This window comes from Solea senegalensis, linkage group LG4 (assembly GCF_019176455.1).
Source record: "Solea senegalensis isolate Sse05_10M linkage group LG4, IFAPA_SoseM_1, whole genome shotgun sequence".
In the NCBI taxonomy this organism is placed as follows: Eukaryota; Metazoa; Chordata; class Actinopteri; order Pleuronectiformes; family Soleidae; genus Solea; species Solea senegalensis.
In genome coordinates, this window is record NC_058024.1 from 4,173,654 (window position 1) to 4,199,271 (window position 25,618).

The 25,618-nt window shown below is 41.5% G+C and overlaps 1 protein-coding gene and 1 pseudogene across 1 annotated transcript; one reads left to right on the forward strand and one right to left on the reverse strand.

The window, feature by feature from the left end:
* Window positions 1-2,167: 2,167 nt before the first annotated feature.
* On the reverse strand, window positions 2,168-19,048 carry hcfc1a (host cell factor C1a). Its single transcript, XM_044023085.1, is given in 30 exon segments — window positions 2,168-4,619; window positions 4,708-4,771; window positions 4,852-5,149; window positions 5,265-5,450; window positions 5,527-5,661; window positions 5,767-5,873; window positions 5,968-6,240; window positions 6,428-6,635; window positions 6,741-6,872; window positions 7,250-7,398; window positions 7,693-8,100; window positions 8,103-8,204; window positions 8,207-8,684; window positions 9,006-9,226; window positions 9,318-9,465; window positions 9,560-9,696; window positions 10,481-10,697; window positions 10,839-10,943; window positions 11,284-11,505; window positions 11,647-11,778; window positions 11,879-12,027; window positions 12,129-12,371; window positions 13,175-13,354; window positions 13,449-13,555; window positions 13,668-13,752; window positions 13,967-14,175; window positions 14,277-14,437; window positions 16,910-17,058; window positions 17,583-17,783; window positions 18,896-19,048. Coding segments are annotated over 29 exon segments (5,241 nt in total). The 5' UTR covers window positions 17,779-17,783; window positions 18,896-19,048; the 3' UTR covers window positions 2,168-4,579.
* Window positions 19,049-22,532: 3,484 nt separating this feature from the next.
* On the forward strand, window positions 22,533-24,269 carry LOC122767667 (annotated as a pseudogene).
* Window positions 24,270-25,618: the final 1,349 nt, after the last annotated feature.

The window sequence follows — 25,618 nt, forward strand, 5'->3', positions numbered from 1 at the left end:
TCCACCCAGAATCAGAAGTCCAGAAATCCAGGTTGTAGTCAGCCACAAAATGGGATCTTTGGTGGAGCTTAGGGTGGAACCGCCGCTGGCAGAGAGAGCTTTAGCCCAGACCAGGGCCTGGCCCTGGTGGAGCTCAACGAGGAATTGGATCAGGGAGGGACTAGGCAGTCGCCAGGCAGGAGCAGAGCCCCTAAATGCAGACAAACAAACACAGTCAAAAGTTCAAACAATCTTTTCAAATTTCAAATCAGTCAATCAAAAATAGTACCTGAAGATGGTCAGTTCACTGACAAAAGGCGAAAAAACTGACAGCCAGGCTGAGTAAAAACAACGTCTCAGGCTTAAAACGATGGAGGGAGAAGGACAGGAAGAGAGCTGCGGCGATCCTAGGAGAAAACAAAAAGGCAAAAATCTGAGAATTGTTACTAATGCAAAATGCAATGATGAGATTAGACAAGTGTTTAGATAACAAACAATCTGGCGGACTGGTAGAATCATCCAGGCTTTTAAAGAGGAAGGAGTGGGTGGTGGCCATCAGCTAAAACTGTGGCAGGTGAGTTAGAGCTAGTGGCGGGATTTAGATTTAGCATTTAGCATTTACATTTAGATTTAACAATTTATTATAAAGTGAACAGGTATCACTTCAAACGTGGTAAAAGTTGATGTGATGCCTTTTTTTAAAATGCTAGCCTCTGCAGCTAGCCACACGGTTGGTGCAGTGGTTAGCGCTATGTCAGCTGAGATTAGCGCCAGAGCCCCAACGTGACCTCATGTAGAAGATGAGTGAGTGAGTGAGTGAGTTGTCCAAAATGTAGTCTAACACATATGTTTTCTCGTGAGACTTGAGTGTTGAGTTGTACTGATGGTTTTAAAATATTAATTTATTTTATTGAATAAAACATACTCTATACGCATGGTTCCCAACCTGTGGTCCAAGCCCCCCTTGGGGGGGCGCCAGAGATCACATGGGGGGCAGTTTGTGAGGTTAATATAATTATATTTGTGAATCCCAATCAGACACTGTACTGGATAATCAGAAGTCAGTATCATCTGAATAAGAACTATCATTTGTTTGGTTCATCTTTCAATTTAATTAAGCTATTTGTCACCAACACGTGATCACATTCCTGTTGTGTGAGAAACGTAAAAGTACCAAAGACTCACCGGGATCAAAAAAAGAAAACAAGGCAATACCTTGGTTTTGATTTAACAGCAACACAGGACAGTTTTTATCTCTATACACCGTGAGAATAAGAACAAAAACCTAAACTTCTTACTTTATACTTTTTTGTGTGTGCGCCCTGGACAGGGGTTCAGGTCAGGGGGGCCCTGATTTGTCCTGGACACAAGCAAGGGGGGCTTCAAGGAAAAAAGGTTGGGGAGCACTGCTTTATAAATTTAAATGTTTAAATATTACTGACACTCAAACAGAAAGTAAATCTAGAAAGAAAAGTATTACCTTGAAGCCTATGCTGCCCTCTAGCGGTCATTCTTGTGCATACTTTTCCAGTAAAGTAAGACCAGTTTTAAAATATGTTTTTAATATTTGAATTCAAAACTACAGTTTCACAGTGGACTCATAATAGTAATAAAGTGATGAAGAAAAAGAGCTTTGCTTTTCATGACACCGTCACCAACTGCTCCAGCAGCTGTGTACATGTTTTTAAATTTAACAATATTAGTTCTATAATATTGTGTTTGTGTTTGATGATATATGTGTGAATTAGTGCTTCTCTACCGGGCCACAGTGTGGACCGACGTCTCTTCCAGGAAAGCAAATACAAACACACAAAACAGGAAAATCCCAGAGAGAAGAAGAATCGTAAATCATCTAATAAACAAAATACAAATACATTAAAATCATAAAATAAATAAGGCGTACACAGCTTCATATCCAACAACTCAAAAGAGGGTCAAACCTTAACAAATGTAATTATATTATGTCAATGTGGTGGCTTTAATTATCCTTTCAAATGTAATTTTAGATTTCGACATGTGCATGAAGTGATTCCTTTTATGCTGTCAAAGTTGTTCCATCACTTCAAATTGTTGTACAAGATTATATGTATGTTATCAAGTTGATTTTAGATTATTCTGATGCAGTGTTCAGTGCTGTTATGTGAAGGTTCTGCACTGGTGAGGGGAAAGGATTAGAGGACACTATAAATCTCTTTAACATGTTTATTTTTTGATGATAAAAGATACATTACTCCCTACAGTACAAAAAACACACATTGGAAAATACAGGACATTTCCAGAGAACCTGCAAACAGCCGACGGAAACTCACAACACCTGTGATTGCTGAGAGCAGCACTTGTCCCAGTGTGAGAGGGAAAGTTCAGAGCGACCTCGGCACTGCTGATGATGACGACTTTATCTAACAAGGGTGCAAAAAGAGTGACCCAGGAAAGGTACTGTGGAAGGAGAGGACACAACTGTATACCACATGGAGAGGATCAAACTCATTAAATGTTTCTTCTTTTTTTTTTTTTGCGAACCTTCAGCTTATGGTCTAACTTAAGGCATCACTACTAAAATACACTGCTTTTGCATGCATGTCTAGTTTTGTTCAACAGACACACCGACACGCACAAAAAAGTATGAATGCATATGAAGAGAAAGGTTTTTTTTTTCCTAGAAAGAAATCAGAAGAAACCACATAATGGGAACTGGAAAGTGTGAGCCGATAAAAGGCGGCAAGCGGACACCTTGGTTCTAATCTTCCTTCCTGGCCGTTACCATCACAACCGACTCTGCCCTTAGAGGAAGATAGAAACTCATGTTCAGTCTAGAACGAACGTTGCAGTGACTCAGACTGCGCCTACAGTCAATCAGCTCGACATAAGCAAATTAGAACGATCAAGGAGACTATATATATTTATTTATATATATTTATATTTGTTTCTTTTATAAGTAAAGACACAAAAGGTAATCAAGAGATGACCAACATGTAAAAACAGTTTGTAACAGGTAGTTATATAAAAGGCCAAGATGTTCTTTTTTTTGTTTGTTTTATTCTTTGCTCTATGAACGAACTAATTTACAGGCGAGTTCACTCCTGCAGTGTAAGCTTTCTTCCTTTGATATCCCATTCAAAGACATAGCACAGTTTGTTTGCACACCATCTGTTGTCTGAAATACAGAGCCGTGGAAGGAAAAAAATTAAAATTTATTAAATGGATTCACATACATCAATAGGATAGGGAAAATAGGTCTACTAATATAATTTGCCTTTCTAAAAAAAATTAAAGAGTTGAGACACCACATTCATAAGCATAAAAAGTGAAGGACAACTGATTGGGATATTAACGCGGAAAATGTCTGATTTTTTTTTTTTTCCACATACCCCAAGAACTCCACGTTTGGCAAACAAAGCAACACAAGCACTGAGTAGTAAAGAAAGTGAAAACTCTCCTCTCCCTGGATCCAAATCCAAAGTTCCCTTCAGTCCTATAACCTCCACAGTTCTATTGGAACAATTACAAAAGTCATTCGCTCATTCATCACCATCTGTTAACAACAGGAACATGTGACCAAATCAACTTGTTTGTTGTTTTTAAAATATAGTGGCAACTTCAACACAGCCACTAATCTTTCCACAAACACAAACTATAGGGGGGGATGGACAACAGCTAAAAAAAAAGATGCTTTTAAAAATGCACACAACATACACACGGGAGAAAAAAAGCTTAAAAAATATAAAAATAAACTACACAAAAGATCTGCGTCATTGCTTGCTAATTTTTTGGGAAGATTTTGCAATATTTTTTTCTGTGTGCTGCAAGTCTGTCTCACTTCTAGCAAAGTCTTGTCATTCATTCTCTACAAGTCTCTTCCTTTGTCATTCTTCTCTTTTGTCCACGTCCAAGTGTTGGCCACCAGTCCTCATCTTGGGGTAAAAAGCGCACAGTGATGACTTTAGCAGGAGACTAGAGTCCAGTACGATGACTATACAGACTTGGTTCTTGTTGATGCACATTTGTTTTGAGCAAAAACAAAAGGAGAAAAAAGAAATGATGTCCTCTTTCGGTGAGGACAAGTGCTTTATTTGTTTCTATACCATTTTTTTCCCCTCTCAGCTAAACTACTGCCTTCACAGCCTTTTTCAACAATGTACATCGTCTCGTGTAGTCTTTCTCTACGTCCCCAGGTTTCACAAAAAAAACAAAACAAAAAAAAAGGTAACATTGCGCTCAGGCTGACTCCCAGTTTGTGAAAGATGTAAATGCTTCTCTATACTGCTCTGAACTACTGAAACAAGCCAAAAAAAGATGTTAAAGGATGGAAGAGGATATGACTGAAAAAGATAATGTGCTTCTAAGTTTGTGTTGATCTAAATATAGGACGACCAACAGAACGATGAGGAAGGAGGGCTTTTATCTACAAAAACATCAGATCTCAGATTGACTTTCATCTGGGCTTCATACGGTTGTTCTGCCTCCACTGCTGTCTTGATCTGAGACTTGAGGGTCAAGGATGAGATTAGGATGTGGAGGAGGGGGGTGAAGGTCAGTCTTCCTGATAAAAGGACAGCGAGTGGAAAAAGGACAAAAGACTGGGAGGGGTCTCTGGGCGACCTCACTGGTCCGTTCTTGCTTTCTTTGGACCAGTAACCTTACTGTAAAGCAACACATAAACCAAACATAAGCGTTGCATGTTTTCATCACTGCATCAGTGCACGTTCATGTTCACAGAGTCAGACTTACGTATCAGGAGAGGTGCCTGGTCTTTTGGGGGCTGGTTTTGCAGAGGCCGCGTCTTTGCCGGATTCTACAAAGCAGAAAATTTGTTCACATGTCTGCTTCGTCCACTGGTGAAAAAAGTGCCCGTTGACGATGTGCTATGCTCACCTTGCAGCCATCGAACTTGGGTGGCGGGACCGTAGCCCTTTTCGTTGCGGGCGGCAATGCGGAAGATGATGGCAGGCTTGGTGGTGTAGTCAATGTGGGCGTTTGAGAGGCTGGACGACTGCACCAAGCACGAAGGGTTGGGTCCACAATACACACGCATGAAAGCTAGCTGGGCTGGGGTGGAGGCCTTTGCTTCGGCTGTCTGGTTGCTCTGGATAGCCAGGTACACGGAGTATTCGATGATCTTCCCTGAAGTCACAGATGGTGGCTCCCAGGTCAGGTGCGCGCCATCTGGGCTCTGCAGAGAAATAAGTCAAATCAATACTCGTCAGTGTTAGACAACATCACCCACGACATCTGTGGTTACTTCAGAACAACGAAAAAGGACAGAAAGTATGACTCGAGCGTTTAACCTTGCTGATTTTGATGGCACAGGGAGCTCCTGGGAAACCTGGTAAGCAAGTCTTGAATGCAGAGATCTCTGAGAAAGATCCACGACCACAAGCGTTGATTCCAGCAACGCGGAACTTATAAGCTGTTCCAGGCTGCAGCTCCATCTTTTTCATCTGGCTGTAGTCAGGCATGGTGCCAGAGTCGTCCTATACAACAGAGAGCCATTAGAGACCCATAGAGCACAGTCATCTGATCATGGAGGACACCTCTTGAAACACTTACGTCTCCTTGAGATTCATCGGTTGGCATGTAGAAGTGCGTGACGACCATATTTGTCACTTTTACGATTCCAACGTCAAACCACTGATTCTCTTTCTTGACAATGGGTTTCACTGGGGTTGGCTGAGGAGCTTGTTTCTGAATAGAAAGACCAAACACACACTCAGTGAAAAAACATCATGTTTCTCTCCCTCTCTGACCTGAGAGGACTGAACACGGTTCACTAATGGTACAATGACTCACCTCTCCTTCAATGCCATTGGCGACCTCTGCTAGAGCAGCTGCTGCTTGCATCTTGGCTGGACTTGCCACTGCTACAGAGGGTGCAAAGGTGCTCGATGGAGCGAGTGCTGTGGAGTAGACGGAAGCAGCGACAGGATCGATATATTGTGGACAAGAAAAAACATCCAAAGTAACAATAAAAACATACTCATAAAGTCTTACTCTCAGCAGTGGTGCGGGGCAGCAGAGACACTACAGCACTGGTGACAGCTGCAGCCATCTCATTGTGTCCATTGCTCTCCACAGAGGGGTCATTGAGGCTGTCAGCAGGGGCCAGGCCCTCAGTAGGTAAGCTTGTGTCTACAGCAGCTTGTTGGGCTGCTGCCTGAGCCTCCTGCAGCTGCTGCTGCTGCACCAGTGCTGCCAGCTCCTGCTGGGTTAGCATGATGGGGATGGTGGTAGGTTGCTGGCTATCTCCAACAGACTCACTCTCATCTGTAAACAGAAAGTATCTTAAAATCCAATTCATATCGTAACCATGGCTGAAAAAGTTCTCTCATGCTAAGGAAGACTGAGTGGAGAAGAAGTAAAACTAATGTTGTCCACTTCACTACAGCCAGACTGAGCTCTCTATGGCTGCAGTTGAAGACGTCTGTAAAAACAAGTGTACGACTGAACTCACTCATTACAGCTTGCTGAGCTGCTTGGAGGACAGCCTGGATAGCCAGGGCTTGAGCTTCTTCAGTGGCTGCTGCCTGAGCGGCAGCCTCTGCTGCGGCGGTCACAGCCAGCTCCTCGTCTGACAGACCTGTCACCATCAGAGTGGCTCCCTGACCCTCAGACATCAGCTCTGAGGGTAAGTTCAAATCTGTCGCTGTGGCTGCTTCTCCCTGACAGAACACATTTCACAAGTCAAAATTATATACGTGAAAAAAGTGCACTGACACAGTCATGATGTGTTTTTCTTTTTTTCTTTTTTTAAATACAGCACTCACTTCTGCTTGTGTCTCCATGGCAGTAGATGCCTCTGTCGGTGCAGCTTCTGCTGATGCTGCCTCTTCAGTCTGCATTGGTTCCTCTGTAGAGCTGGCGACAGTACTCACTCCCTCTGTGATTGATGAAATTGACTAGACAGGAAAAACATCAATTAATATAAAGACAATGACACATTTATCTTACATTATATCATCACATGAACACATGGGCTGCAATGATTAATTAGTTATTAATCATCACCTTTTAATCAATGAATGGGTTTGAATGTTCTTTTAATAATTAAGCAAGTTTTCTGATATTCTTCATCTTAAAAGTTCATATTTTCTGGATTCTTTGCTTTATTTTATATGACAAAGCAATCATTAAGACTGATCAACCTGTTTGGAGACAATACTATACATTGGAACATCAGTTTCACTAATCACAAAATAATCAACACATTAATCCATTATGAAAATAATGGTGAGTTGCAGCCTTTAATCAGAGCGTGAATATGCAAAACTGTTACCGGTACAGAGGGACCAGGCGCTGGTGTAGACTGGGTGACAGTAGTAATGGCCCTGCCCTGGGTGGTGGTGACCATACTAGTTGTTGCAGTGGTAGCAACCGCCTCTGTGCTGCTGGTACCTTCGGTTCCTTCCTCTGACTGCTGAGCTGCTGACAAGACACACACGCACCATTTAAGTTCGACTTCATTCCCATTCACGCCCTTATGAATTATGAAAATGTGGCAGGTCAGCACTTGAACAAGTACTTCTGCTTTTGTGTTAGAACGACACAAATCTAAAATAATTAAATGCTACAATCCAACGTATAATTGAATGAAGTAAATGTGATTCATGTTAGCAATGAAAGAGCACAGCTTACATACAAATGTGTACGTGGACGATTCTGAATCGACTCACAAATGTACAACTACTCCCGGATAGTAGTGAATGACGACATGCCTACCTGTGCCTTCGCCTGTCTCCATGCTGCTGGTGGCAGTGGTGGCTGTGTTGGTGGTCCCCGTCTCGTGCGTTTCACAAGGTGGGTTGGAACACACCCTCTGAACTAGGCCTGCTGTTGTGCTGGTCTGCTCACCTCCCATACTGGATGTTGCTGTGGATGGGGTGTTGGTAGTCCCTGTCCCCTGTGTTTCACAGGTTGGGTTGGAAAAAACCCTCTGTGTGGTGTCCGTCTGGCCAGCGTTCATGTTCGATGATGCCTGAGTGGCTGTGTTGGTGGTTCCTGTCACATGGGTCTCACAGGGTGGGTTGGAGCACACCTGTTGGACGCCTCCCATGTTAGACGAGGCTGTGGTTGCTGTGTTAGTTGTCCCAGTTTCATGGGTCTCACACGGCGGGTTGGAGCACACCTGTTGCCTCCCATGTTAGACGAGGCTGTGGTTGCTGTGTTAGTTGTCCCAGTTTCATGGGTCTCACACGCGGGTTGGAGCACACCGTTGACGCCTCCCATGTTCATGAGGCTGTGGTTGCTGTGTTAGTTGTCCCAGTTTCATGGGTCTCACACGGCGGGTTGGAGCACAACTGTTGGACGGCTCCCATGTTCGATGAGGCCGTGGTTGCTGTGTTAGTCGTCCCAGTTTCATGGGTCTCACACGGCGGGTTGGAGCACACGCGGAGTGCAGACATGTTTGATGACGCAGTTGTGGCTGTGTTGGTGGTTCCTGTTTCATGGGTCTCACATGGTGGATTTGAACAGACCCGCCCAGCTCCAATCGTAGCAGAGGAGGTAGTGGCTGTGTTGGTGGTTCCTGTCTCGTGGGTTTCACAGGGTGGGTTAGAGCAGACGAGGGTGACGGTGCCAGAACCTTCCCCAGCCTCAGTTGAACTGGGCTGCTCAGAGGTTGGTGAAGCCAGGATAGAAACGGGTAAATCCTGCACTGGTTGAGCTTCTACTCCACTGGGAGTTGTGATCAGTGTCACCTGTGTGGGCTGGTTCTGAGGAGAGGACAACAACTTCAGTCTAATCTTGGGCCACGTTGCAGGTTTCAGACAAAATAAAGAATTTGGTTGGTCCTCAGGGAACACTGCCCTGCATGTTTTAGATGTTGCCCTGCTCCAACACACCTGATTCAGATGAACAGCTCATTACAAGGCTTCTGCAGAGCTTGTTGACGAGCTGACCGTCTGAATCAGGTGCAGTGATGCAGGGCAACATCTAAAACATGCAGGGCAGTGTTCCCTAAGGACCAGGGTTGGGAAACATCCTAATGATTACAATCTTGAGTAGTTGAGGGAGGACAACCTGCTGGGACTTACCTGTACTGTGATGGTAGAGGATGGCAGTGTGGAGGCAGAGGTCAGGCTGGTCTGAGCAGCCGACACAGTTATGGCAGCTGGGCTGATTACCTGGCTGGACAGGGTAGAAATGGTTCCTAGTGTGGTGATAGGGGTGACCAGTGAGGCACTGGAATTGTCCCCTGCACCTCCTGTAAGGCTTGAGGAGACTGTGCCAGTGACAGTTCCAAGGGTGGTGACACCTGGACAGTGAGATAAGTGGCATTAAATGACAAAAACAGATACATTAGAACCACAAAATCTGTGTTAATAATAATAGCCCCGTATTCTTACCAGTAGTCCCCTTGACAACGAGTGTGGTGACATTTGGCTTCACGGACGACATAGTCACAGGTGTGACAAGTCGAACGCCACCCATCGTGCTCATGGGCACGGTGCGCAGTATAGTTCCTGGTTGTCCTGGAGCACCCTTCAAGACCACCTTCAAAGACAAAAGTGAAGATTAGCCTCCATGGGAGTTCTCTCACATGGAAATCACATGTATGAAGTCTAGTCCACACATTTAGTCAGTTTACCTGCGTCAGTCCTTGTTGGCCGGCCGCAGTAGCAAGTTTGGGCACCGCAGTGATGATTTTACCAGGAGTTCCAGTGGTCATCACCTTTGTAGTAAGAATTGTAATAGGCGTTTTCATGCCTGCACTGCTCGTCACACCTGCACAGTCAAACACATGAAAGTCAGGAATTCATCCTCACCTGATAATCCTGACCCGTTTGTTTTGCGGTTTTGTATTGACCATTGCAAAGCCCTTCACATATATTGAAAAGTCGTCAAAAAAAAGAAAACACATCTTGTTTTCTCAACAAGGCTAGGGATTGTTATCGAACATCCAACATGTATGCCTCAGTCAGGCATAAGTTCTGTCTCCAAATGGATTGTTAAGATCTAAATTGCCTCAAGTCCACTGGTTTAAATAGAAGAAACTACTTTTGGCAATGTGGTAAGTAGTGCACTTTTGCTTACAGCTTTCCATCACACCTTTGTGTTCACTCATCCTCAGCAACAAATAGTATGCTGAAATATTGCAAATAAAAGATGGAAAATACACACATACACAAACTTCCAGATATTGATGTTTAGAATTTGTTTCTACTCCCAAACGTGAAACTACAATTTACTGCCAAATGCATCACTGCAATCAGTCACTCGGTCATGATCAGCAGTCAATCAGAGCCTTCTCCGTCTGGAACTCACTACCTCAACCCATCCATGTCTGTTCAGACCTTTCCTCATTCTAATCACTCCTCAAAACTCCTCTTTTCAAGACAGATTTTAATGCTTAATGGTTTTAATTTATTTGTCTTTGGTTTTTCATTCTTACGCTTTAAATGTGAAGCGACTTTGAAGTCCATGAAAAGCACAATATATTAAATTTATTATTATTACCATTATTATGTTGAGATAAAGTTGAATGAGAAAACAGTAAAATGAGTATGACCTGTGGCTCCAGGCTGCGTCATGATGGCTGACATGGGGATAGTCTTAATGATTGTGGTGCCCTGCTTCGTGGTGGTAGGAGAAACACCACTGATGTTGAGGATAGTGGGCTTGTTTCCTGTGCCTCCTGCCTGCGAAGTGGTGATGATGGTTGTAGGCTTGCCATCTGCAGAGGTCACCAGCTTCAGGATGGTTCCCGCTGGGAGCGGACCCTTTGTCTGGGGACAGAGGACAATGTCAATCAACTATTAAGAGAAAGACATCTGGTGGCTATCTCAGGAGTTTTAAGCTACTGTTGGTTAAACAGTACTAAGCTACTACTCCTGTTTTGTTTTCCTGCACTCATGCAGATAGCTGACCTGTATGATCTGTGTGAGAGGGTTAGTGGAAGCCTGGCCTGTGACAGCCGACGTCTGCACTGGCTTGGTTTGTACCACAGACATCATCTTGCCAAGGTTGGAGATCTGCCGACATAGGAGAGAGACTTAAGTTCATGGGTGACCAGAAAACATCGGACAGTACAGGCAGTTCAACTAGTGACTCTGAGAATCATTCCAGCTCTAACTGATCAACAGACATGCAGATCACTAACGTCACATTCCCCGTTTTCTTAGAAGGGTTCTCTGCAGGCCAAAAATGACTACCTCCCCCACGGGTTAACTCGGTAAATATTGTCAGTCTTGTGACTAGACAAACACACATTTACAGAACCCCTGACTTGTAACATGACTGAGAAAGCCCCAAAGGGTGCTCTCGGCACAATGCACTAGTATTACATTTCACAAAACAGTCATGTTTTCTTACCAGAGTGCCACTGCTGCCCATGGTGAGGGGACTCTTCACCAGGGTGATGGTCTTTGTGACTCCTCCCACCACAGTGGTTACCACCTGTGCCTGCTGGGCTACCGTGACTGCACCAGACTTGTGCACAGTGATGATGGGTCTGGTGGTGGTGGGCGAGGAACCGGCTGCTGTGCCCACCTGGGCTGCAGCCGTCTTCAGCATGCGTGTGGCTGGGTTACTGACCTACAAGCACAACACAGATTTAACAAATGATCTGTAGCTGTCAGAATGTACACAATGTTACAAATGAGAATTGATAAATGAGCTTTGCACCATGACTGGAGAAGCCATTTTCATTGTGGTTGTGCCAGGAGAAACAGCTACCGTTTTGAGAATGGTGGCACCCGCAGGAACATTGAGAACCGTCCCTGCGGAGGAGGGTGGGATCTTCTGTGTTGCTGCAGCTGCTGCAGCTAAAGCTGCCATGCCACTCATCTGAGGGCTGCTGCCAATTGGCTGAAACAAAGAAAAGTGTAAGTCAGTGTAGAAAACATGTTATTATGTGCCTAAGACAAAGTTTTAAACATGACGAAATACTATTCAAATGTCTCCATACCGATCCTTGGGTGGTTTGGGCAGGCACTACCATTCGAACACCTGGAGGAAGTGATGTCAGAGTGACAGGGGACTTCCCAGGCTGGCTGGGGCGTACTGTGACAACAGACGCGCCTGTTGCAGAGTGCTGAGCTGCTACTTTCAAGACAGCTGTAAAATAAAGGGAACACATGCTTTGCTCAGTTTCAGTTGTGTTTCCTAGTGAACACGTAAATTTAAACCATATAAATCTTTAGCCATGAGTGCAATACCTGTCTGTGGGAAGCTCTGAGCAGAGGGCGCTGCTGCAGCGGGTGCAGGGCTCTTTGGAGAGTTTATAGGCAGGGAGGGGGCGGTGCTCATGGCTGGTGAGGCTACAGCTGGAGTTGCAGGAATGTCATACTTCTGTAGCTGCAGTAAATAGGTGTCAGCAGTGGAAACTGCTCCCCAGCTCACCTCAAGAGAGTTTGTATTGGCACGGACTAACTGTACCCTGGCGGGGGCATGTGGCCGCTCTGGATAGGGAGGAGAGAATAAATTGACATTGTCTGAGCAATATGGAAAAACATCAGAATTTTATTTTTCACTATTTTGCAAGTTACTGAATAGTGCAACCAAACTATTTGTAAAAGCATAGCCCCAAACACAGATCTCTCTTCAAGGTTTGGAACAGCGAAAGTCTGTCAAACAGTGCCATTAACGTCAGCACTTTGTAAATAATAGTTGTTTATGCCTTGTCATTTGGGGAAAAGCCAAACCATGTTCCATATAAGAGAGGTAGAGTTCTTTTTAGGGACCAAACTCCTCCAGGGCTCCAGACTGCAACCAAAAGGTTGACATCTTAATCTGACACTGTGAATTTACACTGTAATTTCTGCATTTATTAAAGTAAATATAATACAGTAATGCAGTGAAAATTAGAGGAAATGTGAATATTTGCATGTCAAGTTAATTTACGAGTGCGCCCCTTAATTTTCTGCTTGGTTAGGAGCCACTGTGCTCCTAGTAAAAAAAAAGTTAGTCTGGAGCCATGTCCACACGACGCTGCCTGTAGTTCGCTATGATTGGTTTGACCGGAGATGAAGCAGACAGGCAAATAGTGTGATTTGGGCAAAAAACAAACAAACACAGACAACAGCATAGAACAGCAATGGATTAAATGTTCCCTATAGATGATACTAAAATCTCTCTGTTTTGGCAGATCGACAGCACATTGTAATCCTTCACGATCGTCATATGACCCATCACTACTGATAACACAAGCCACAATAAGAAATTCCTACTAGCAAACCTATCAACAGTGTTACAGTACACCAACCTGTTTCCAGGTACCAGAGGTCTTTACAGCAGACTTGGTTGTTCCAGGCTTTGCGGTAACCATCACGGCCACTCCAAACATAAAGTCTGGAATTGATGGCCACAGCACAATGGCCAGCACGGGCCCTGGGGATGTTGTCTTCTAGTGTATCCATCAATACTGTCTCCCAACACATGTTATCTACAGACAATTGTACAACATACATTATTAAAATCAACATCACTGAATGCCATCACAGTAATATATGGAATAGTAAATATCTAGTTGGACAAACCGAGATTTAGGCAGGCAAGAGTGTTAGTGCACTTCCATTCCTTCTCATGTGTGGCCACCTTGACATCATCCATTACCAGAGGAACCCATCCTCCAAACACATACATCCTGCAGAGTGAGTTAATGAAATCAAGAGTGAGCTTTTGTCAAAAAGAACAGCCTCTTTTACAGGGAATTAAACATTCAATGTTTGACATGTGAGGTGAAGCAGTTGTCTCACTTGTTTGTGATGGTGGTGGCAGAGTGAAGACTTCTAGGAAGTGGAGCTGTGCCGCTTACTGATGGTTTGTTCCACGTCAGGGTATCTGGAGAAAACCACATGTAATAGGATGTTACACAAAAGCATCAACAGCTGGTGCAAACCCAAACATTACCAAACTTTATATTTTTAACACCTCTTGAAAGTATGGGCTTGTGTTCAATCTCACTTAGTATGACTATGTATAAAGGACAGAAAAGGGTATTTATAAATGAGTTAACAAGTGCTGCTATTTTTATATTCACCAGTAAGAGACCCACCAATATCAAGTGTCCACAGATCTCCAAGACGACAGCCGCTCATCCCTCCATATATTATCAGGCGAGATTTCCTGCTGATCTTTTCTGTGTATACCACAGCAGTGTGGCTCTCACGGGGAGGAGGCAAAACTCCATAAGTGATTGGAATATCCCATCCAACCACACTGGAACCAGCACGAAGCTCAAGTGTGTACAGATCATTTAGGTATCTGAGAATAGAAAACACACATCATTAGTCACCAATGGTTACTGGTTGGAGCACAATTTCATATAATTATGTGTCTGACTTCTGCTGCAAAAACATCTGTACCTGGGAATGTTGTTTTTTGGGTCCTCGCTGTCATTGGCCAATCCACCAAACAGGTAGCATTTGTTACCAACAAGGGAAAAACTGTGGCCGAGACGAGGACAAGGAGGGGGCCCATTCTTTGGGTTTTTGGCTTTCAATTTTTTCCATTCCCACCTGCTAGCCTAGATTAGAAACAATGGTCAAAACAAAAGACACATTTACGTTAATTAATCGCAATTAATCACGAAAATAAACCTGAAACGATTTATTTATGCATCACATAGAGGAAAAAGAGGACAAGAGAGAAACAGCGTGTGCGTACACACACACACACACACACACACACACACACACACCCTTTAGTTTTGTCCAACAAGCCACCAGGTAACTTTTTAAAATGAAACTTTCTGCCTAAAAGTCCATCCTTAACCATCACTGCGATGTAGACTGTGACCACGTTGCCACCGGAAGTAAACAAACATCGTTAAAGGCGCCAATGTTTTTAACCCGTTAAATTATTTAAATTTATCGCCTAATTAAAGCACTAATATATACATACATACATACATACACTACATAATCATTACACAAAAAACAAATACTACCAGGGTTTAAAATTATTAGCCCCCTTAAAAAAACTTACAAAAACTGAGGGTTACCTTCCAATTTACATACACACAGTATAAAATCTTCAATAAGAGTTTGAGTTGTCACTTGAGAAAGCATCACAAAGAAAAGAAATCAGTTTAGACATGAGAAAGAGGATTATTGATGCTCACAAGGCAGGAGAAGGACATACAAAGTTATCACAGAACTCGAGTGAGAAGCATCATCAAGAAATTCAAAGAGAGCCACACGATACAGAACAAGTCAGGAATTGTAGTCTCAAAGAAAACAATTACTAGAGCTCTGCACAGAAATGGACTACAGGGTTGCAGACCAAGAAATCCACTTCTGCACAAGACAGATGTATAAAGTATGCCAATGACAACCTGAACAAAGATTATGCATACTGGAAGCATGTTCTATGGTCAGATGAGATGAAACTAGAGTGCTTTAGCCATAAAGACATTGCTTATGTTTGGAGAAAGAAGAGAGAGGCATATAACCCAAAAAACAATGTCCCTAGTGAAACACAGTAGATTTTGAAAGACAACCTGAAGCAGTCAGCAGCAAAACTGGGCCTGGGTCGTCACTTTGTCTTCCAACATGACAAACATAACATACGTTGCTCCTGGTGAAGAACTACCTCCAGAAGACCAAACTGAATATTATTGACTGGCCTTTAAAAAGTCCTGACTTAAATCCCATTGAAAATCTTTGGGGTGAACTAAAGACAAAGGTCCATCAAATCTGGAGGAACTTGAGTGATTGGCCAAAGAACAATGGTCTGGGATTCCTCAGGAGACGTATCAGAGACTTGTTAAAAACTACAACAAATGACTGCAAGTTGTTATCCAGCAAAAAGGATACACAATTGACTATTAGCATCAAGGGGGCTGGTAGCTTTTGTTTTTTTGTGGGATAATTTCATTTCAGTGTGCAAAGTTAAATAATGGAAGCATCCAAAATAAAACTAGGATGTTTAGGATGTTTTCAGATACTTTACAGTGCACACTTCATGTCGTCATTTCAGGCATGGGACCATTTTAAAAGTTTAGGTCACGATTATCCTGACGAAAATAATTGCAATTATCAATATTATTGTGATGGCTGAAAACATGTTTTAATATATTATATTTAGATTCTTAAACAGTTGCAGCCTTCTGTAGGCACTTAAGGTGTTTAGAGACATTGCAGATATGATACATATTTTCTGTGAAAAATAATTTAATAAGATCAAAGAACTACTCATGATGAACAATGTAGCTCCCTGTAGGCAGATTAATAAAGAGATCACAAGTTCTGTATGCTGATGAGTCAGACAGGATTTTCAAGTCACTCATGTTAAATACTGATGTTTTTCTTCATTCACGATTAACATAATGGCAATGCACCACAATTTAAACAATGGATTTGTAATTATATATTACTAATTAATTAGTTCCATATCCTTGCTCTTAAGAAATCCCCCTAAATTCTGATCAAATTAGATTTCTGGACCATTCAGGGTAGATTCATATTTATTATACAACCTATTACTTTGCTCACAGCTAATAATTAATAGATTGAAATGGGTGTTGACTAAAATTTTCTGACTGCAGACAGTCAGTTTAATACTATTTAGGTGCACAGCCAGAATGTGAAGACACAATGCAACAAATTATTAATGTGCATTTTAATATAAATTAGGATTTGTGTTTGTATTTATGAGATGTCTTGAGCTGAACCACACTGACCACTGTGTGCCTTTACTATTACCTACTTTCCTAATTTTACTATAATATATGATGCAAAGAGACAAGCAATAATATATGCATGCAAACATGTACAGGCTGCGTCGCAGTGAGGGCCTAAATCGTACATATAAACGATGTTTGTTAGAATCGTCTCGGAGTGTGTGTATATGTATACATAAATAACGTTCACTTAACACACACTATGTCTCGAACATTCAGTTGTGAGGGAATGACATTTGAATTTGTTAATCAGTTGTTGTTTTTATATGTAGAAAAGTGCTTATCTAAATGCAAAATAAAAATGGGTGGTATTACCTGAAGTTCATAGAGGTCGTTGCTGTACTTTCCATACTCCACCATTCCACCAAACACCAGCAATCTTGTGCCATCACAGACAAAACCATAAGCAGCACAACCAGGGGGGATGTCACCACGGACCGCTGGGATAAACCACTGGTTTGTTGCTACATATTAATAAAACACAACAAAGACAATTATCAGTGGAGGTGTACCTGTATCAAGTACATGAACAGACATAATCATTCCTGAGCAGTGTAACCTAAACAATTAAAGTAGAATTGTAACGGGAAGACAGAATAGAGATTAGCAGAATGTGCTTCTTCACTGGTTTATGTGAAGGAAATATGGGCATAATATATCTAAACCAACCAGAAAAGTCCATTTAATTTTAGCCCGCCTTTTTTAACGTGCATTAAAAACGTTTTCCCAGCAGAGGGGGCTATAATTTGTTAGACCATAACCGTCTGGCCTACTGAGGCCTGTACTCTATTTTGTTTTGCAGACAACTAATCGAACAAATAAATAAAACATATACATGAACAGGGAAGTGTTCACCCATCAACAGATTAGCTTTAAATAAAACAAAAACAAAGGTGCGTCGAATATGATTTTCTATCTGCGAATGCATGAAATATTACAGTAAAGTCAGAAAAAACAAAAGCTTTATGTGAGTAAAACTTAAACTTACCGGTATTGTATACATGTAATTCATCCACAATGCCTTCGTTCCCACCGCCAAAGACAACCATGAGCTCTTTTATAGCCACGGCTCTATGACCATGTCTGGGCCGGGGAACGGGACCGGACCACCCGAGGACCCGTTTCCACCGCGGCTGCAGAACCGACGCCGTGGTCCCAGACACCGCGGAGCCAGGGGCAGACATGACTTCTGCCAGATCAAATAAAAAAGAAGCATTGATCTTGACTGTTTAAGCAATCACGGGCAAACTGAGCCGCAGCATCACTTAGTTTCCCGTAACCAACTTCTGTAACAGTTTGTGTAGTTGCAGAGGCTAGCGCTTAAGAAACGGACGTATTCCGTTAAAAACTTTATACAAAGTGAATGCTTTCGATAAACCATTTGATGGTGATAACCGATGTTGAATACGCGTTGCAGTTGTACTAAAAATAACACACGAAAGCCTCCCCCAAACTCAAGTGTTGTCTAAGTTGTATGACCATTGAATTGAGTCCATGGAAGCCGCCATCTTGCAGCCAAACAAACCCCCGCTAACACCGCTACAGTCTGAAAAATGGCGGAAGCGAATGAAAAAGATAACTGTATGATAGCAAGCCAATCCCACCGACAACTAACTGCATTTCATTACAAGCGAAGTCAATGAATAGAAAGTAGACACATTATACAGAACACGCTCCAGTTATAATACAGACTAAATCCCCAGTTAAATCCGTTAGCAAGAGTCGGCTATTTTCATGCTTCTGTGGGAGTCGCCATATTGTAGCTAGCAAGCTTAGCATCCTCTGCACCCACTTTGTCGCAGTTGTTAACATTAGAAACCCAAAACCTCGCGGCAATGCTCGCAGTCACAATCAAAACCACAAATTTGACGTTTTACCGAAATATAAACGGCGAGTGCAACCATGCTTCCAGGATAAAGTCTACTGTTAGATATACTCCGTTAGCATTAGCCGCTACTTGCTCAACCAATTCGAACAAGCTAACAGCGTTAGCAGAATGGCTAGTGTCTGTCAAAGCGTCCCAAATGGAATTTACAATGAAATGCAATTTACTTTTATGATTCTTCAAAATGCATAATTTACCTGACACGACCGTAGTTGCAACAATGATGTTAAATTGAATCTACGCTGAGTTACAGCACATAAACAGAGTATTATTTTGTTTCATGCCGTTTGTGGAAGCAGCCATCTTTCGGCGATCGGCCTATTTCTATAGCTCCCACAAGAAAAATGGCCGGGCGGTTTGTCACAACAAAACATAACAAACTGGAAAAAGCGCTCAAAATGTTCATTCCGACTTACCTATTTCGATGCAGTAATTGCAAATACGCGGGTAGGTGATCTAATCTGGCAATTATAACCCAAATTCATTCGGTTTGAGAAGAAATATTTCCTCTCATGCCTGCCTGGAAGCTGCCATCTTCTTGACAACCAGAGGCGGAGGAAAATGGAAGAGAGTTGGCGTCACCCACAGTAAACATGGCGACAGACATCCGCTTACTATCCATTTCTCACCGAAACGCATAGTTTTTTGTTATTTTCCGAAGCGAATTGTTATTGGTTCCTCTATTTGGTGAGGCGCTTTGGTGAGCACTTGGAATCCAATTAAAGTAAATATATCACGAGTGTAAGTAAATTATATCAAGTTGCGTTATAATACAAGGCTTATTGTCCCTTACTAAAGATGGCGTCATACGTGTCGGAACCCCTATTATTTCAATTTTGGTGATGCTGATTTTTAATCCTACTCAACAGTCAGTAAGATATACTCAAACATGCACAATAACAACCTGTGGCATTCACATACAGTATATTACTGTCACCATACCCACCGTTATTGCACCACCCACTGATAACAGTCCTACATTACTACATAATAACAACACAATCAGCATGCTCGACAATCAAAATGTTATCCTTACAATCCACAGGCACATATATTTTTTTACTATCCAACTCAACCTCTGAAATTCACTAAAGAAGTAAAATTCTACTCTTCTACTGTGAGTTATTCTTCTTGTGAAACTACAAATCTCAAGGATTTTTAAATGTAATAAATATGCAATAGTCAAAATCTATACAGATTATCAAAATAATATTATACAATGTTATATATATATATGATGAGAGACGGGGAAAGAAACATTTAGTTTTGCTTGAAAAAAGTTGTGCTTTGCTGCATTTTGTTATTAGTCCATTAGATGGCACACTGGTAAATGGCAAATGGTTTTATTATGTACATGGTCTACTGTATAATTGCATTGGGAAATAAGGAGGGTTTGATTGTTATTGTATTCTAGTAATGATTCAGGATGCCAGTCGTAGAGTAAAGGACATAAAGTAGGATTTTAGGGTTGGGGGGCATGAGAGGCATATAAAATAAAAACTCTTGAAATAAAAAAATATTCAAGTGGTCTACAAGGCGGAGTAGTGGCTGCAAAATGGTTGCTGATTCGAATCCTGGTTCGGCCATGGACCTGGAGTTTGAATGTTCTCTCTGTGGGGGGGCGTTTGCTGTCGTTACTCTGGGTTTTTCACACAGTCCAAAAACACAGAGAGGTTAATTGGACACTCTAAATTGACTGTAGGTGTGAATGTGAGAGTGAATGATTGTCTGTCACTGTATGTTGCCTCTGTGATGAGGCCTTTTTAGCAAGGTAGTGATTGAATTAATGACTGAGAAAATCAAATAAGCAATCTAAATGTCAATTTGTGTCATGAAGAAGGGCCATGATCAAATTTGCAGTACTGCAGCTCATGTACTAAAGCTTTTAGGATTAGAATCATGGTATTATTTTCCTCTCATCTTACAAACAGTGTATCATCATCAAGGTGTAATGTGTCATGTGGTCCTGAGCAAAGACACAGGTTGAGGTTAGTAGAGCTCAGACAAACACCATGATGTTCCATTGTACTCTAAGCTTCCTATCATTGTTTACATACGATAAGAGTCTTAACCGACATTTGGAGAGGTGAATCTAAGAGCTCATGATGTAAAACCACGCAAGTGACATGAAGCAAGGATTATGACCATGGGAGGAGGAGGTGTTTTGGGAGGTGCATGTGGATATTTACTCACTAAATGAATTGAAGCAAATCAGTGTGCTAGCGTAATTTTTCCAAGCCTATATTTTGAACCCATGCCATCACATGGAATTTGCCACAAAGTTGTCTTAAAACAATGATTGTAAAATAAGTCAAAACAATTGATTTATTATTATCAACAAGACCTGACATTATATAGAGTTTTGTACAACAATGCAAGTCTGAACGTAACAATAAGCTGCTTCTATACCTGTCCCAATAAGTATTGATTATTGTATTTTTATTCTCTCCTACCAAGTATTTACAGTAATAAATAGGATTTGAACCATGCAGTTTTCAGGTCTTTGGTCTACATTTGGCCAAACAAGCTGATGTAATGACTTTTCTCTTACCTATGACCTTGGCAGGGCACATGTCTGCATAACATACTATAATACAACTAATTTTGAAGACTGTAACGTGTGCTCTGCTAAACTCTCAAGAGGAGGAGGAGAAAAGTAGGTCCTTCAACCCAAGTCATTTGATAAAACATCTATAGAACCAACACAATGCACAAGAAAGTATTATTCATTTAAATCTAATTCAATCTGTTCCCATACCTTTGCTCGCCTAAAAATCTGGAGTTCCATTACCTGAAACAAAAGCTTGTCTTTTATTCATCTTTTGATGTCAAACCCAAATATTTTAAGTGATCAGCAAAAACAAAGGAATTCCAATACTTTTGGAGAAATGGTGGTTTTAATTCATTTCATTCAAAGTGAGGCATATACAATTCGAAATAATCTTTTGCTGTAATGGTATTATTAAGTAAGTGGGTAATAATGAAGGTTCAAATCAGCAGGATTAATGGTGACAATACAACTAATAATAATTAATGCGATATGTGTACATACACACTATTCATGATTCATCATTATTTATTAATTCATAACAAGGGGGTGGGGTAGCTCAGTGGTTAAGACCGGTACCCTGTGTGCAAGAGACATCATGGTCGCAAGTTCAACTCCACCCCTGGCAGGTTGTACACAATTCCCTTGTAAGTCGCTTTCGAGAAAAGTGTCTGCTAAATCACATGTAATGTAATGTAACATTTCCAAACACATCTTTACACGGCACACAAAAGGACTTTCTGATGCAAACATGAAAAAAACAGAGGCTGGTGTTTAGAATGTAACACAGGATTTTGTTTGCAGATGCACAACATTTTGTTCAATAGAAACTATAAACCCCAGGACATCCTGTGAGAAAGGAAGGCTGTTAAAGCAGATGCATATTTATCACTTACTTATATTTGTCAGTGTACCTGGCCACCGGTAAAGTGTATACTGTACAATACAGAAGATCTCAGCGCTGAGATCCTCAGTGCTGAGATCCCCGCTCCACATTGGATAATCCTTCTTGATCCTTCCTTGATCCTGATACGATAATGAAGATCAGCCATTCTAATGCTAATGGGAAGTTTATCCCAGGAATGACTTAATGTGGTAAGCAGTTGTAATAGCACTCATGGCACTCGTGGATCAGCTGATTCCAAAGCCATGTCCTTTTCAGCAGATTGGTTCCAATTAAACCAGTTTGGTTGGTGACAGCCTGTTATAACTTTGACCTGTCCTGAAAGAGGTCAATCCGAAACCTGTCTTGTGATTTAAAAGCTTTGTGTGTTTGTTTGTTTGTTTCTGTTATTCTTCATCTAGTATTCCAGTTATGTTTCATGGTTTGGCGAGACAAATGTACACAGATCAGCAGCATCATTAAAACCATTTGATTGTAATGGCTTTGGATGTTGGCTGACAAAAGTTGCATGGTCTTTTTGCTGAGACAGTCAATTATTCAATCATTCAATCACTCATTCAGTAATTCAATTATTCAATTATTTAATTAATTAAATATCCAGATAGAGACCATATCAATGTACTCCCAGAATTCTGTGAGGGATTGCCACATTCAGGTGCACTGCAGGAGACGTGGGATTCCACCATTACATGCAAGGTCATTTTTGATTTGGTTTTCTTCTTGTTTACCGGGCAAAATGAAGCACAGCCGGGTAACAGAGCTTCCAGAGGATTTTTGGATCCCCATCCCTTTAGATACAAATAACATCACATCTCTCAGTCCCTTTGTTGTCCCCCAGGACCATCTAGGAAGCGCAGCCTTGTTCTACGCTTTAGCCATATACATATTTATTATATTTGTTCTTGGCAGTGGCATCAATATCCTTACAATAGCATGTACTGCCAAATACAAGAAGATGCAGTCCCACCTCAACTACATCCTGTTGAATTTGGCTTTGTCTAATCTGCTTGTGTCCTTTGTGGGCACCTCTGTTGGCTGCTGTGCTTTTGCAGCCAGATATTTTTTCTTAGCAGGTAAATATCACACACAAACCCTTACCTTCATTATACGTTCATTGAATAGCAAACATGGGACACATTTGATTACATTCACCACTCTGTCATGATCTGTCCAGGTACATCCCAGAAGGTCTACAATGCTCCTGTGGCCCAGACTGGTACACCACAAACAACAAATACAACAATGAATCTTATGTGATGTTCCTCTTCTGTTTCTGCTTTGCTGTTCCACTCACCACCATCATCTTCTGCTACTCACAGCTGCTGATTACACTGAAAATGGTAAGAGAACAAATGTTTTGACTGACGGTTGTCCTGTTCACCACCCTGTGCTTCCACAGAGCTGATTTTAATTGATTCATCTCCATCAACAGGCAGCAAAGGCCCAGGCTGAGTCTGCCTCCACTCAGAAGGCAGAGAGGGAGGTGACCAAGATGGTGGTTATCATGGTGATGGGCTTCCTGGTGTGCTGGCTGCCGTATGCCAGTTTCGCTTGTGAACAACCGTGGGCAACCATTCGACGTGAGACTTGCTACTACACCAGCAGTGTTTTCCAAGTCTTCTGCAGTCTACAATCCAGTTGTCTACATTGTACTCAATAAACAGGTCAGTTGCATATTCTGTCAGTTGGAAAACAACTTTACACACAGAGTAAATGGTTTGTATTTGTATAGATAGCATTGGCATGTAGATGAGAGGAGCTGGGGATCGTACCCTCAACATTCCTGTTAGAAAATGACCTACTCTATCTAATGAGAGTGTAACATGAAATATTTAATGACTAATTTAATCTTACTGCAAATCTGAATGAAAACACACCATACAGCAACACACATGAATAGGGTCAAAAGCAGCAACTTACACTTCAGAGAAACACAGATGACAAAAGTGGTGAAATAAGAGGAAAACATTTTAAAGACAACCTTTAATGGCCTTTTATTGGCTTAAGAGTTTTTAAAGGCAAATTCTCAAATCTGCCCTCTTTTGATGTCTTGCAGTTCCGTTCATGCATGCTGAAGATGCTTGGGATGGGTGGAGGTGATGATGAAGAGTCATCAACACAGTCTACAGTCACTGAGGTCTCCAAAGTGGGGCCTGCATAGATTGAACATTGTAATGTAATGTAATTGAACAGCCAGTTGTTGTTTTTTGTTTTGTCAAAGTACGTCTGCACAGGTGACTGATCATTTGTGTTCTGTAAATATGTATACATAATGATGTAGATGATGATGTCAGAACTTAATGATGTAGTGAATGCTAATGACACATCACATCTTTTGCCCAGCAAATATAAAAAATGTAAAAAAATAAATAAATTCAGATCAATATTTCAAGCAATAACACTCTTCATTTTATTATTTTTGTTTTAAAAAAGCGAGGTCAAGAGCGATTCTTTGGTGGAAAGGGAGTTTTGGCTGGTTCAGAAAGTGGACTGATATACAACAGCTGGGTTCACCCCTTTGCTTTGCTTACCAAAGTGTCTGAGTGACAGACACTGTTGGAAGTGAAGGGTGTCACAACAGAAGCAGATCAGTGTTCAGTCATCTTGGTGTTCCTGTATGGAATGGCCTGCCTAAGACCTTTCATAAAAATAAGTATCCTGCTCAGCCTGCTACCACTGCAACTCAAGCGCAAATAAGCAGAAGAAAATGTAAGGATGGATCAATATACATCTTCTGTAACATCTCTAAACCCCAACTTCTATGGTTTTAATTTACTGTACACTACATGTACATGCATTCCAACATACATTTTATAATGGACTTTTTAGCTGGGGTTAGGGACTAAATACCAAAAAGGTAACACAAAGTTTCGATTAAACCAGCAGGAGTGGATTACAATTTTGTTTCGAGGAAGACAGAGACTGATAAACTCTTAACCTATAAATTACAATTCATTTTCATGTTTCTGGAAATCTCATCTAAGCAAAAAGATGCTACCACTTTAAATACATTCCCAACCCTCTGATAATCCCTTAATTAAGAGCTGACGTGTGACGACATCACTGAAGAGGTGTGCTTGTTTTGTGCACCTATAAAGCTGCAACAAAGGCTACAGCATATGAGATTTTAAGACTAAAGGTTAATGGAAATCAGATTAGCAGGCAAAGAATGGTTGTAATCTTCTCTGAGAAAGTGGTATTAGCCTATCTCATGAGGCCTGAGTCTATCAGTAAGTTTGTCCATCTGTTAGCAACTTCCTGTCTACAGGTTTTGAGATGGATAGGTGATCACCCAAGGATGTTTCCAAGTACATTAACTTTTGGTAAGTTGTAATTTCGCTGTACTTCTGTATAAGTCACAATAAATAAATAAAGCCCCATTCCATTTTGTGGCAATTTACATTTACATTTTACATTTATTGACAGTTAAGATGAGTATAACTCAGTGGCATCTTATGAGATCGAGATGGAAGAATTGTGCCATGCATGCTTATGTAAGATGATAATAGCTTTAAATTGGTAAAGTTCTATACAGATCCAGAAAGTTTTTTGTATCTAGTGGATCAAAATGTAAATATTTCAGGTGTCAGTATGTAAAACACAGGTGATAAAGTGTTTAAACCTTGACAGAGGTCTGCGCTCTCAAAGTGCTCTTTTTTTCTCTTCAGTCAGCAGTGTCAGCAGAGG